This window comes from Etheostoma spectabile, chromosome 15 (assembly GCF_008692095.1).
Source record: "Etheostoma spectabile isolate EspeVRDwgs_2016 chromosome 15, UIUC_Espe_1.0, whole genome shotgun sequence".
Lineage (NCBI taxonomy): Eukaryota > Metazoa > Chordata > Actinopteri > Perciformes > Percidae > Etheostoma > Etheostoma spectabile.
In genome coordinates, this window is record NC_045747.1 from 28,432,292 (window position 1) to 28,448,143 (window position 15,852).

General features: G+C 37.6%; 1 protein-coding gene across 1 annotated transcript in view; it reads left to right on the plus strand.

Annotated features, from left to right (window-relative positions):
• The window catches only part of LOC116703269 (primary amine oxidase, liver isozyme), a 17,608-nt gene extending 2,036 nt beyond the window's left edge, over positions 1-15,572 (plus strand). The window contains exons 2-5 of the mRNA XM_032537908.1: positions 6,901-7,019; positions 10,433-10,599; positions 12,309-12,441; positions 13,248-15,572. Coding sequence (XP_032393799.1) covers positions 6,901-7,019; positions 10,433-10,599; positions 12,309-12,441; positions 13,248-13,532 — 704 coding nt within the window. The 3' untranslated portion in view covers positions 13,533-15,572. The remainder of the gene's footprint in view (positions 1-6,900; positions 7,020-10,432; positions 10,600-12,308; positions 12,442-13,247) is intronic.
• The last annotated feature ends 280 nt before the right edge of the window (positions 15,573-15,852 follow it).

A 15,852-nucleotide genomic window follows, 5' to 3' on the forward strand; every position in this document is an offset into this window, starting at 1 on the left:
ACCATAAATTCCAAAAATAACTGTAAAACTAAAATTAATAAGTTATTGTCACGTAGCCTAGTGTTGAAAACATCAAAAAAGTGACAAACACTGAAAAAGGCACGCAATTTAAGAAAAAGTTAAACAATGATAAAAAGCATCAACAAAAGTGTCGATTTTCAATTTTGACAAGAAGACAACCAAGGGTTAAAAGCAGAATTATAAGTCTAAAGTATTCAGAGAATAAAATCAGATTTCTGAGAAAAAATACAGAATTCTCAATCCTGAGTTTAAAAAATTCTGACTTTCTTCTCAGAATTCTGACTTTATACTCAGAATACATTTTTCACATGTGGCCTTAAAACATATAACATAACATATTCCATAAGAAAGTAAAGTTTTATTTCAGTAGCACTTTTCAAAAGCTAGGTTACAAAGTGCCATACAAAAGATAACGTTAAAGAACTGGAGCTGCAAATAAGAATCAGTTAGTTATATTTTTTGATTTTTACATATCTTAAATTCACCCTTTAAGGGCATTTAAACAGAAATTTATAGCCATGTTCAGAACAAATTCTGCTTTCCCAGAACAATGTGGACAGAGGTTCGCTGTTTGAAATTTACCAAACCTCTGTAAAAACAGAGCTTTACTCAAGTGGACAGATTGTTTTGGTGCTTGAAATGAGTTTAACAAAGTCTAAGGTTCACAAAATTAGTGTGATATATAAATATAATAGTAGAAACATCTAAAACGCATGTCTAAAATAAAATTTTGTAATCGCAAACTATTTTGATAATCGTTTTGAGTCATTTTTTATATGAAAAAAGTAAAAATTATATATTTATATGTTTTAGTTTATATTTCTAGTTTTTAGTCCCCTCACAGTAGACTAGACTAGAATAATTTTAATAATAATAATAATAATAATAATATTTTATACTGTTTTTTGATCCCCAGTGGGGAAATTACAATATTGACTTGTGAACATTGAATATTGACTTGTGGACAAAACAAGACAATTAAGGACCCAATTTTGCGTTTTGTAAAACATTGATCTACATTTCATACCCTTTTCACACATTTTATTGATCCAACAACTAATCAATTAATGGACAAAAATTAGCAACAGATTCATCAACAAGGAAAATAACAAGTACGCCCAGCCATTACAACAGAACAATTAGATGCACGTACACAAGTACACAAACATTTAAAGAAGAGGAAGGTCTTCAGTTAAGAACTACAACACCCATTGGGTCATGGGGACGGCTATTAATATGGTAATCTTACAACATTGCACACATATTGTAGAATATATAGTGTGGCTTATGGTTAGTGTAAATTTAATTAGCCAAGTTAGAATCTTTACAGAACTCATTTGGTTTTGGGGAAGAAAATATTCTTTCCGTTCCAATTCTGTCAGTTCAGATGAGTTTTATTCACTGTGCAGTGGGGACAGAAGTTCATGAAAAAAAAGCTGTAGATTATCTACATACAAGATTACAGGAAACTACAGTAAGATGTGGGCCGGGCTAAACTCAGTCTCTGGGGATTCTCAACTAACAAGTCTGAGAGGATTTAGACAGGTTCTATACAAGTCTGGTTCACAACCCAAAAGGGGAATTGATTAGTTAAGGTGTAACTCCTCACAGAACATTCTTGGGCTCTTTACAACAAAAATGTTTCACTCATAGAGATCAAATTCCTGTCAACACAAAACTACAAAACGCAGACACTTAATTATATCAGGATACGCTAATAATCTACTGAGCAAAGTAAAATAGTTTCAGCACAGAGCTAAATGTCATAAAGAACACCAGGAATTTGATCAGTGAACACAAAAGACAACAGTAAGGATAAGATTAATCTATTAGATAATTGATTTCACAGTGTCCAACTAGTGATGAGAAACAGGTCAATCGTTCCTTTCCAGAGAACCTGTCTTGCTTAAAACAGGCACCCAAAGAACAGCCGGGGCTTGGAATTACCATGTGCCAAATGCAGGTGAATTTTTCCATTGGCAAGTGAAATTGTCAATCTATCAATTAAAATATGCACTTTGCAATAGACAATTTAATATTAAAAAGTGGAAATGCAATCCTCAATTTAGTGTACATTATTTTAACCAAATAATTTAATAAAAGCTCAATTAATTGCATTTCATATTACAATCAGTTTTGCGAGATCTTGACATTGTTTTGCGAGATCTAGAGTTTTATTTGTGAGATCTTGACTTTGACATGGAGAAAAAAAAATGTAAATTAATAAAACTGGAACAATCACTTTTTGCGAGACCTTGACTTTGTTTTGCGAGATATCAAGTTTTATTTGCAAGTTCTTGCAAATCCAACAAACAATAAGGCTAAAACCTAACTAACTAGCGTGCTATCTTTTTGGTTGTCTAAAAACATCCAACATTTATTTTGATAAGCATGACTAATTAATACATGCCAAAGTGAAGTGTTATTTGAACAATGTCGTTGACTGTTGATGTCAATAGCGCTAGTGTGTGTTGTCGTACCAACATTCTCGTTAATTAGCTTCTTTCTCGTGTCTCTTACAAGCTAGTTCGTTCTCTTTATACAGCCATGGTATAGCTAGCTCATGAACGGGCATGTTGCTACGACAACACAAACTAGCGCTTTTTTTTTTTTTTGAACTTTATTTTTATTTATTTTTTCGATAACAACATACAAACATGATACAACTTCCGACTCAGTTGGCCTTTACAGTTACATTAATCGTGGCATCGGGAGGTGAGATAATAAGTATTCTTATCAGGTGCGAGAATGAATACAAAACAACTAAACAAAAAACAACAACACAAAGTCCAACTAAAAATAATGCAAGCTTACAGTTAATCCTCCTAGAGATAAAGTGGTCCACATATTCTTAGGTGCCACGGCATTTTAGGTTGGTCCACAAGCAAACACGCAGGAGGGTGATTCACCAATTACATATCTTGGATAGTAGTCGGTGTAACAGACTTCCATCTCGTATTGAACAGTAGCTTCTTGGAGCCTTAGGAATTGTGATTTTTCATCAAATAAATGTCCCAAACCTTCTGAACCCATATGTTATATGTTGGAGGTGATGCTTTCAGCCATCTGATAGTTATACACTTCAATGCTGCAGTCAACAAAATTCTCAGGAGATATCTATCAGCCATTCTGTCTATTCCATCGGGTATTACTCCTAGAATTGCAACCAAGGGGGTTTTTGGAATATTTTTCCTGAAAATTATCTTGAGGGCAACAAAGTGTCCTTCCAAAATTCACTTATTTAGGGCAACGCCACAGAATATGAGTAGGTTGGCGTTCCACGTCCCGCAGTTCTCCAGCATAGGTTGGGTTTGTGCGGGGTACATTTTACTGGTTTCGCTGTGTGTTCTGAAAAACCGGATTTTATTTTCCACTTGAATTCCTCCAGTATTAGAGTTTTTGTCAATGTGCTTCTGTCAGATTTCGTCCCAAGCGTCCCCAGTTATTGAGGCCTGTAATTCACTCTCCCATTTCGTTTTATGTTCGTAGAGTCGTGTATGGTCATGGGAGAGAAACAGGTCATATATTTTACTAATTACTTTATTGTTCCCCTTTCCCCTTTGTATATCATTAGGAAATTTCTATAGGTGTGGGTTCAAGAAGTTTAGTCCAATCATCATGTGCCATCAGAAAGGTTCTAAGTTGTAATATCTGTAAAAATCCGATTTAGGAGCCCAAATTCAATTTTCACTGTTCGAAGGTTTGAGATTTCCTTTATCAATTAGTTGGTGAATATGAGATAGTTCATAATAAGACCGTTTTTAAACCAGAGTCTAGTTATTCGGTATAAGTTTTCATATGTCCTATATTGATAAAAGTGAAATCTGTTTTGGTAATTTAAAGACTGATTGTATTTTGTACCATACTTTGGGGTGTTTCTTGTCCAGATTGACATGTCCTGTGTGACATCTAAAAAGGGTAATGTTTGTATAGGTTTTGAGCTCTTGCCTCTCTTATTTCCAGCCAACGATATCTGCAGTATCCTGTATCCTGACAATAAGGGTCTGAGTTGTGCCGCCCAATAGTAGAATTTAAAGTTTGGAAGTTTGAGACCACCTTTAGGTTTGGGTAATTGCAGGGTTTTCAGTCTGATTCTAGGTCGCTTTTTTTGCCAAATAAATCCCGTTAACATTTTATCTAAAGTGTCGAAGGTAGATTTGGGGATCTCTACCGGTAGCATCTGGAATAGATATAGAAATCTCGGTAGGACATTCATACGGACACTTTCAACTCGGCCTAACAGCGAGATAGGGAGTGTATCCCAGCGCTCTAAGTCCTTGTTTATGATTCGTAGGAGTTTGCCATAATTCGCCTCATAGAGGTCATTCGAACATGGAGGTATTTGAATTCCTAAGTATTTGATCCCGATCTTAGGCCACTTAAAACCACTCTGTATCTTTATGGAATCGGGGATTGTGTCGTTTACATCCATAGCTTCCGTTTTGTCAATGTTGGTTTTGTAACCTGAGTAGAACCCGTATTGGGAGATAAGCTTTTTCAGGTGAGGAATTGTTGATTTAGGGTCCGTCAAATACCAACACATCATCAGCATAAGTGAATTTTGTGCATTTCCTTATTGATTTCTATTCCTTTGATATTGATATCATCCCTAATGATTTGGGCTAGCGGCTCAATGCTGATGGCGAATAGGAGGGGTGAGAGTGGGCACCCCTGTCTACAGCCCCTTCCTAATGAGAATCTAGCCGATCTGAAGCCATTAACTTTGACTGCTGCTTGTGGGGATGAGTAGAGTGTTTGCACCCAATCAATGAAATGTGGGCCAAATCCGAAACGTTTCAATGTATGAATTAAATATTGCCAGGATACTCTGTCAAACGCTTTTTGAGCATCTAAGGAGATGATTGCTGATTCAATCTTTCTTTCTTTTTGGGCGCTTGATAGATTCAATAGGCGCCTCACATTATTAGCATAATGCCGACCTGTAATAAATCCGGTCTGATCGGGGTGTATGATTTGGGTAATAAATTTATTAAGTCGGTTTGCTAGAATTGAGGTGAGTATACGTGAGTCTGTATTCAGCAGCGATATAGGTCTATAGGATTGGCAGTCTGTAGGGTCTTTACCCTCTTTATGGATCACTACAATAGTGGCTTCCGTCCAAGAGGGTGCCATAGTTTTGGAGTTTAAAGCGTGATGGTATGCGTTTAATAGTAGAGGGGTCAAAGGATCTAGAAAGGTTTTATAGAAGTCGTTTGTAAATCCATCTGGCCTGGGCTTTTGTTATTCTTTAGTGATTTAATCGTCTGCTTATTTCCCATTCCACAATCGGTGATCTAATGTACGCACCCCTCATCCGTAGGTGGTTTAACTTATCTTTTAAAAAATCTATGAGCTCATGGTCATTGTTCCACGTATCAGTGTTTGTATATAATGATTTGTAAAAATTTGCGAAGGTTTCTGCTTTCGTCAGGTTTTGTCACCAGAGAATCTTGAGATTTATTTTATGAACCATGTTGGAGGACTGCTGTTTCCTCAGTCTATAAGCCTAATCTGCTAGCCTTCTGGCCATATTCTAGTATTTTTGATTAGTAAACCTCAGATTACCCTCTACTTTATCCGATAATGGCTATTTAGTGTTGTCGCGGGATGCATTTAGCTCCTTCAGGATTTTAATTGAGGTGTATTTTTTATGTTCAAGTTCTAGGTCTTTAATTTTATTCTCTAGGTCTTTTGTTTGCATTCTTCTGTTTTTCCTCGCAGCCGTGAAGGATATTATGCGGCCTCGAAGGAATGCTTTGGACAATCCCATATATTAGAGGAGTCGTGTCCGGAGTATTATTGATTTCTAGGTATATCCTAAGTTCCTCTGTAATAAATGCCGTGAATACTTTGTCGTTAAGGGATGTGTTAAGCCTCCATTGTTGGATGTTAGTCTATGTCCTATAGTCCAATTTAGTAAGTGGGTGCATGATCAAATAGTAATGGGTAGTATTTCAATATCTACAATTCTATGTAGTTCTGACGTTGGCGTAAGAAATATCGATCCTAGAGTAGGATGCATGTCTACTTGATAGAAGGTAAAGTCTTTAGTTCTGGGGAACTTACTTCTCCAACGTCAGCAATACCGTCTCTGTAATCTGATGTTTAGGCATCCTGCCCATTTTAGAAGGAGTTTTTGGGTGTGGTAATCTGTCTAATATTTTGTGATAAAGTGCAGTTGAAGTCTCCACCCATTACAGCAGCCAGAGCTGTGTTGTAATATTATCTTAACCAGTATCTTGAAGTCAGGCGCGTCCGTATTGGTGCATATACATTAAGTGGGGATACTTTATGCCATCAATTGTACCATTAACTAACATATATCTCCCCTCTGTGTCCTTATGTAATAGAGTTTGTGTAAAGTTGACCTGCCGATGTATGAATATACCACACTGCGCTTTTGCACATCAACATTCAACGATATTGTTCATTTTAACACTTCTGTTTGGCCTGTATTAATTAGTAACGCTTAATAAAATAAACAGTGGATGTATTTAGACAACCAAAGGGATGTAATCTTGTCATGCTACTAGCTAAAACATTTCTAGCTAAATTACTAGCTAATTTACTAGCTAAAAAGTCAAGATCTTGCAAATAAAACTCGAGATCTTGCAAAACAAAGTCAAGATCTCACTGAAGTGTTTGTCCCCAGTACATGTTTTCTTCAAAAAATGGTTTCTTTGATTTCTTTTCCCCCCCCTCCATGTACCTTGGGGGCTCTGTAGTCTTCATCTAGATGTATGATTTTTTTCTCTCAGCTTAAAGATTTAAAAATTACATTCATAAACGAGATGACCGCCTGTCATGGATCTACGGTGCATCAACATGCCCAATGCAGGTCTGTGTTATTACAAACATTTTTGCTTCATTTCTATGCAGGAGTGAATAACTTTTTCCAGACGAAAGACATGGAATATGCCAATGTGTCTATACCATGGATGCCTGATCACTATGCTATGGTTCCTCAGCTGGTGGAGAAGCAACTTAAAACAGAACAGGTCGGCATTCTTTCACTTTCTTTAAACAGTCACTTGCATTTAATTTAACAGGCTTAATAGGACATTGAGCAACAAAGGTCATGAACTACATTCCAGCTTTTGATAGTGTCGAAAGACAACACAAAGTCTATCACTGCCATTAACATGAATTATTTCTACATTGAAAGGGTTTATTCCAAAATACCTTTGCATTATGCCAAATAATGGTTAACTGACCAGTAAAAACATAATAACTGCAAAATACATGTTTTATTATCCAGGGATTGTAAAAGTAACAAGCGTGGTCCAATAGTGTAAATGATGCGTCTATTGTACTTATTACAAACCTCATATTTATTAGGCTTTGATGCACTTGTTATATATATTTGCATTTTCATGAGAAATGTTTTCAAATAATATTCCGTGCTATGAAATATACTGGTGAGTTCATAATCAAGGGCAACTATTATATAGCATTTTCAGGGTTTCACTTGTATTTTTGTGTTTGTATTAGAACATGTTTACATGCTTTAATGTTTAAAAGAAAAATTTATTTTCTCATGGTTGTGGCACCCTCTGTATGAGCCTGTCTCTTTAAGCCCACCTCCCGACAAAGCCTAGTCTTTTCTGATTGACCAGAGTGTTCCTGGCATCCAAGCTTCAACGCAGCCTTGCTACTGAATCGCTAGTTAAAGTTGGAACTACTGCAATGTAGCCGGACTTTATACCGTGAAAAATCACAAATAAAGTATTCTAAACCAAATACTACACAACCAGACATGTCCCAGCAGTAATTTGACCCTGAAAATGGGAAGAAATTACCAGCATTGGCCGCCATATTACATATATCTGCGTTAGCATGCAGCTACTTAATATGTAGTACTAGTGTAACATTAGATTGCAATGGAACAAAGCAGCAATAAAGGGTTCCGAACCAAACACTACCTAATTGGAGATGTTTCCACAGGAATGAGACCTGAAATTGGGAAGAATTTAAAAAATTGACAGTCAAGATGACAACTTCTGCTGCCATTAGCATGTAGATCCCATAGTTAGCAGTGGATACTAATAGAATAGCAGCACTTTCTACAGTAAGAAATCCCAGATAAAGGCTTTGTAACTATAACCAGGACTGTAGAGTAATGTAACACTTATTTAGGCAATTTATTTTTATTTATTTGAACATTTAACATGAAAATCCGACAATATAACATTGTAGATGTGAAAAACAATACAAAAAAGCTTAATATGTCCACTTTAATGCATCTATTTGTTACAAGTGTTAACATGAACATATTTCCTAATTAATACATTAGTAAGTCTTACTAATGTATTAATGTTGGTGTAGAAGTTACGGGTTGAAGTACCAGTCTCAGTGTGTAAAAAATTGAGAGAAAACAAAAATCTGCACACATCAATACTTTATGTATGTAATGACTAAGTATCATATTAGAGGTTGATAGAAGTGAAAAACCCACTTAGAACTAACACCAAATCTGCCGTTTCCATCAGCTGTTCATAGCATTTAAGCCTCTTTGAGCTCAGGGTTTGCAGTCTGTTAACTCTGTGTCATTAAGGCCTCATTTATTAGAAGAGGCCTTATTTATTAGATTTATTTCACTCAACCACATGTGTCTCTGTTTTCCAGAACGCCTGGCTAAATCTTGGTTTAGCCAGGTAACGTGAAAATCAATGTCCCCCTCCTCCTGTCCAGAAGAGGTGGTAATCGACAAAGGTTTAAATGGCCCTCACTGGGTCAAACCTTCATTTGAATTCCAACTGATCATTCCCTGATCATTCCCTCCAGAGGGTGTCTTTTGGGTAGTTTTTTGTTTTTGATTTGTTTAGGCCTTCATTAAATAGGACAGTTGAAGACATGAAACGGGGAGAGAGAGGGCAAATTACACACAGCAAAGGGGTGCAGGTCAGAATCGAAGCTGCGGCTGTACCCAGTAGGGTAAAAGCTCTGATAAACCAACTTGCTTGCACTATACAGCAGCAACTTGCCTTCACAGAACTTGCCTTCTCCCACAAACAAAAATGATTAACATTATATGAAAACACATGTTAAAAAATAATTTAAATATAAATTAGAAGAACAATATAAAGACAAATCAGCTGTGAGAGAAAGTTGAAATTGTACATACACTCACTGTATAAAAATGTCATGTGAATATAGATATTGGTCCTGAGATTTTTCATGTTTTTATTGCACAAAATATACAATTTTGTAACTGGGATTTTTCCTCTTTTTTGTTGTTGTTGCACACAGAATCCGTTATGCACACAGTTATTTTTTTCACAGCTGTTATTGTAGGTTTAGGGTGTGTTACGTCCTTGTATCCTGAGACCTTCCACCTGAACCTAGCATGGGCTGGGTGGTGTTTCTCACTGAGAATGCCCTGTGCTTTTTGACTACAGCGCTGCATAATTTGAATAATTTAATAATTTTAATTTGTTTGTTAATTAAAATTACAATTTACACTCTGTGTACAGACTTTTGTTAGTAATCACACACAGGCCTGAAATACACACAAATGCTCAGGACCTAAACCTGCACTAATGGAGAGATGTCAGAGTGAGCGGGATGCCAGCTGAACCAGTGCCCTGAGTGGTTGGAGGGGAGATGGTGCCTTACCCAGGAGGTGAAGTAGCATCTCTCCAGCCACCAATCCACACTCCGTACCTTTTGGTTCATATGGGGACTTGAACCAGTGACCTTCCGGTTCCCAACCCTACGGTTGGAGCCACTGCCACCCCCTGAGCTACTGTCACCCCCAGTCTGCATCTGGTGGAACAGAAACATAGAAGTCTGTCCTACTGGGGCTATTCCTTTGAATGGATTGTATTGCCTGCCACATACGTCTTGGACACAGATGGAAGTGCACCAGTTGATATAACTGCTTACAGTATCTTTTTGGAAAATGTCCATGTTTGTGGCCTCTAAACAGCCGTGCAGCTCTGCCATTGCCCATCTTCACAGATGTGGGTCATATGGTCATATTTACCAAAGTGAGGTTTGGTTAATGGCACTTTTTTGCCTCCTTGTCGGTCTCCGAGTGCCAGGAAACCCCGCTTCTGCAGCCTGGCCCTGCGTCGTGCCAGCATGAGGAAGTAGCTCCAATACGGATACCGATGCCGGTAAAAATGTTAACGGTACCCAACCCTGTTAGAATAAGTTTACATGCTTGTTCAAAAACACACTATGTTTCTCATACTCACCCCCCACCTATGGGCAGCACATATGAAAAACTGGGCTGGCATTCTCAATTAATGACACTAATTGAGGAATTTCAAACAGGAATGTGGGCGAGCCGTTTTTAGGCAGTTGAGAAAGAAACATAATAGGGGCTCTTTAATCCACCAGTGTTGCAGCCAAGAAAGTAACCATACATCTTGATTGTGGGACTAATGTTTACATTGCACTTACACAGGAGGCAGCTCTGCGTTATGACACTAAGACTCCTCGCTACCTCCACATCGCCAGCAATAAGACCAACCGCTGGGGTCACCATCGGTCCTATAGGCTGCAGGTCTTTAGCTTCACCGGGGACCACCTCCCAGAGAGCCAGGCCGAGGAGAGAGCCATGTCCTGGGCCAGGTGAGACTGAATAGCCACAAAGCCACAAAACCTCACTCTCAAAAAGTTAATGACACTTTTTTTCCTTGATGATTAAAAATTGTCAGAGAAAATGTCTTTTATAGATATAGGTATGTTATTTAAGCATGCAATTAATATGAGTTGATCAAAATTTTGTATATTTATTGCTGATTTGAAAACTATTTACATGACAGCATCAAGCTTCAGATCAATGGTGTTGTCATGGTAACAAACAAACTATATACAGAACGTTTTGCAACAATGAATACAACACATGCGGTTGCAATTATGAAGTAAAATGTAATGAACAAGAGTTTTCATACTCAATATAACTTTATTTTTATTTTTTTATGATCAATGTGATTTTTTTTTTGTTCTTTTTTTTTATTTACACACCAGGTATATGTGTGTGCAGATGTGTAGTGGTAAAAAAAGAGGTGGGTAAACTATAAATTCTGTAGTATTTTTTGTGTGTGTATATACACTACCGTTCAAAAGTTTGGGGTCAACCAAACAATTTTGTGTTTTCCTGAAAAGTCACACTTATTCACCACCATACGTTGTGAAATGAATAGGAAATTGTCAATTATTTCTTACCTTGTCAAGACATTGACAAGGTTAGAAATAATGATTTGTATTTGAAATAAGATTTTTTTTTTACATCAAACTTTGCTTTCGTCAAAGAATCCTTCATTTGCAACAATTACAGCATTGCAGACCTTTGGCATTCTAGCAGTTAATTTGTTGAGGTAATCTGGAGAAATTGCACCCCACGCTTCCAGAAGCAGCTCCCACAAGTTGGATTGGTTGGATGGGCACTTCTTGCGTACCATACGGTCAAGCTGCTCCCACAACAGCTCTCTGTCCAATGTCTGTGTTCTATTGCCCAACTTAATCTTTTTCTTTTATTGGCCAGTCTCAGATATGGCTTTTTCTTTGCCACTCTGCCCTGAAGCCCAGAATCCCGCAGCCGCCTCTTCACTGTAGATGTTGACACTGGTGTTTTGCGGGTACTATTTAATGAAGATGCCAGCTGTGACTATCACAGAACGCAGCACGGCCAGTTGAGGAGTTGTATTCAATCCGTTGTGGTTGCAGTTTTAAACAAGTGGTTAACATTGTGAATTGAAGCAAAACTACTTGGTTTGATTAAAAAATGATTGTGGTTTGGGCTAAAATAAGTGCTTTTATTGTGCAACTTAAATCACATATTTAAGTTTAAATAAGCTTTTGGTTTCACACAAGATGCATCGGTCTGCTGGGTTAAAAACGTCCTGTGCTTGTTTGACTAATCCATCCACCATGACTTTCGCCCTACGCTGACAGAATCCAGCATAGTAAAATACCTAATTTTTAGGAGGCTGGGCTGGTCCTGAAGTCAGACTGTATTTGTTTCTTTGTTGTTTTTCTTGACAAAGTAATTTAGAGAAATTAAGATACAGTGCAAACACTACATGATGGCTGAATTAACATTTTGAATTTCATAATGATCTATTTTTTAACCACTGGATCACATATTACACAATACATGACATATACAGACAACATACTGCTGTATGCCACCCAAAGAACTAGTTACACCACTAATGATTATGTGACCATTGCTGTCTTCTGTTGGTCCAGCACCTGTGGGACTAGTAGGCGTCGTTTGGCATTACATGAAAAATGTCATGTGCCATCACTCTTTGGTGCTCTTCTGTCATCTCCAGGTATAAGGTTGCCATCACCAAGCATAAGGATTCAGAGCAATTCAGCTCCAGTCTTTACAATCAGAACAACATCTGGAATCCAGCTGTAGACTTCAGCAAGTACATTGAAGACAACGAAAACATTGAAGACAAGGTGTGTTGAAATGGAATGTGTATGTGAAAATAATTAAACTAGACTGTAAAAAAAATGGACAAAGCTTTTGGGTCTAAAAAGTTAAGCCAATGCATTATACTTGCAATTTCCAGCAGGGGGGCGACTGCACTGGTTGCAAGAAAAAAATCATGGAGAAAGACCCTACTTCTCAATTGAGTTAGTACCTCAGTAAACATTTTAAGAGTTTATGGCCTTAATCACTAGTTTCACGTGTTCTTCAATATAGCATGATGTATATTTTGTAAATTATGGTCCCATTTTTTAAAGCAGGGCTTACTTTAGAGGCGCGGCTACACGCTGACTTGTCAATCATAACAGAGGCTTAGCAGCTAACCCCGGCACTGTGTACATTAAAGTAGCTGTGACCTTTTTCTTGAGTGTTGTCTATTTTGTCTTTAACAGTGACCCTCTCACTGCATGTTTTCACTTCATAAAAGTTAAGTGAAACATTTTGTTCAACCAAGTTAGCTAGCAACCACTAGTGTTAGCTGTTAGCTTGAAGAAACATGCTGATGAATGGCGACAGTACCTGTAAGTCTGCGTTTACTCTGCTGGATAACTTGCATTGGAAGGGCTGAAAATTGGCAACTTTCTGTCTTTGGCATTGTCAAACTCAACCCTTCAAAACAGCAGTCCACAAACAAATGGGTGACGTCACAGATGCTACGTCCACAATTTTTACTGTCTATGTGATGAGATAATATAAACTCATATGTAAACGTAAACTTACATAACCTAGCCAAATTTTTTTAATTTGCATGATGCGTATGAAAATGTGCCTGCAGGACCTGGTTGCCTGGGTGACCACCGGCTTCCTCCACATCCCCCACTCTGAGGACATCCCCAATACGGTAACTGTGGGCAATGGGGGCGGGGTCCTTCTCCGGCCCCACAACTATTTTGACGAGGACCCGTCTATCCACTCCGCTGATAGTGTGTACATCAACCCGGGCAGTGAGGACAGCTGTGAGAACAATAGGATGGCCTGCCTTGCTCAAGAGACCTGCAGCCCCGTCCTTGAACCCTTCACCTACAACGGCTTTGACGGAGTCATGAAGTTTGAAGATTAGGTCTAGTCTATTGTGCACGGCCAGCAAATTTGAATATTTGAACTACATGTGTTGCTGCAAGAAAATAAGTATTGAAAAATACTTATGGAAAACATGCTTACTTACTTGGTGTTTCTGAAAGTGCGAGGAGAAAATCAATACCCTCTCATATTTGCAGATTGTTATCGAGCTTCTCCTCTCCTTCTTGGATGGAAAGAAAATAATCTGATTTCTCAAAATGTCGAAATATTTTTTTTAATAGTCAGTTATTAGCTTATATGACCACAAAATTGTAGCGAATAAAAGAACTTCCTCACACTAATAGAGTCCTCTACAGATTCCACCTGTCCTAGTGATGCTGGTGCAGACACTGGTGGGGAACCTTCTCACAAAGTTCAGCGTGAATATCATAACTGTCTCCCTAAAATAGCAACTGTTCTGGGTCCTTCTGGGTTCGATGCTTGGTGACAAATATGGCCAATTCAATGACACAATTATAATCCGTGAAACCCAATCAAAACATCTTAACATGTCAAAGAAATAGAAATTCAGCATTTAGTCAAATCATTGTGTGTCTCAAAACATAGTGACCACACTACCTCTGACATTTCATTACCTCTACAAATCACCCTCAACTTACCTCTGCCACTCTAGCGCTTTTCAACTTAAACATCACAAACATTAAACTTAAAAAGGCTCATAAATATTGACTTTACCAGAAGTCCCCATGTAAAGCTAGTACTGTGCAAATATGGCTTTAGCTGTACTTAGTCATTAGTGCTAATAAGCAAATGTAAGCATTTGACTAGTATTACCTGGGGACCTTGAGTAATTTGTAATAATTAGGGAGATGGTCTGTGGCCTTACTCCCGTGTGAATCTACCATGTTTGTAATTCGTCAAGTAAAAATTCCATTGCGGATTACCTCCCGTATTTTGCCAAACAAAGGGGATGTCTGACAATATTAGTCCCTTGAGAATCCGCATCTCTGTGATGCTCATGAATGAAAGTTTATGATTATGATTATGTCAGTAAATTCAAATAAAATACAGACTTTGCCTATCCCGTGCAAATGTGCTGCCAAAAACATAGATGTGTGGTGTGATAACTAAATCACATGAGGTTCGTGGTAATGCAAGTCCTGTGAAACTCGGCTTAAGATGGTAAACATGGACATTAGAGTGTTAGCAATCCTTTTGCGCTGGTTTGCATGCTGATGTTAGCCTTTAACTCAAATAACTACTGTGCAGCTTTACGGAGCCATTAGCATGGCTGTGGACTTGTAGTGTTGTTGTACCTGTTTTTTTTTTTGGGGGGGGGGGGTATTGACACACTGCAATCCATGCAGTGACAGAATTTTTGTTTTCTTATTTTTACTTAAGTAATTTTGTCTGTAAAACTGAAGAATACATTGTCATTGTTTGAAAAAAAACAACTTTATTGGCTAATTTACAACTTACCTAACGTACAACACTTTTCACTGCAAGCAGATATTTTATCAGTAATAATTTTTGACTGGGATTGATAGGTAATATTTTTCAAAACCATATGATTACATCCATAGGAATGTGAATAGGACTTTGCTAGCAAAGAGGCTTTTCAGTAACATTTACAATTCTTTCTGCTTTGATGGCAGGAACCACTATATGAACATGAAGTCAAAATGTATCCAAATGGAATTGGGAGAGACAAAATTGTTAGTTTCTGTATCTCCATTTCTTACTTATGAACCACTGTACACTGTACAACTGTGATTTTGTTGATTTTTGAAAACCTTGTATATCTATAACCGTTGGTTTTCAGGAAATGAAAAAAGGCTAATTTGAAAACATTTTATTGATATATACATTGTAAACTGTGACACTGTAGTAGACTGTGTGTAATAGCGAGCACTGACAAAAATGATCATCCAGTCTCCTTAGCAGGATCGCTCTCTGATGTGGCCCAAGGTTGGGACTACTGACCATCTGAATGGTTTTTTTTGTATAATTTTTATGCAGTGCAACATTCTGAAGAATGTTGTTGTTTCCTCTAAAAATTAAATAATTATTTGTCCAAGAAGGTAAGTCTGCTGCATTTATTCTTTGCAAACACATATGCTTACTATGTAAGGTGGTCATAAAACTCAGTCAGTCTTATTCCTGTCTTGACGTCCCAACAAAATCAAAAGTGTTGGAAATTATCGCAAGATTTAAGTCTTGCTAATAAAATCTTGTATTCTGTGACTAAAAACTTTGTGACGGTATGACAGGTTGTCTTTAGCCTAACCCTAACCCTGATGTCAGGCTTTAAGCTATTCAAGGTCTTTTTAGAGTTTGTTTTATGCCTACCACTTTGTCAG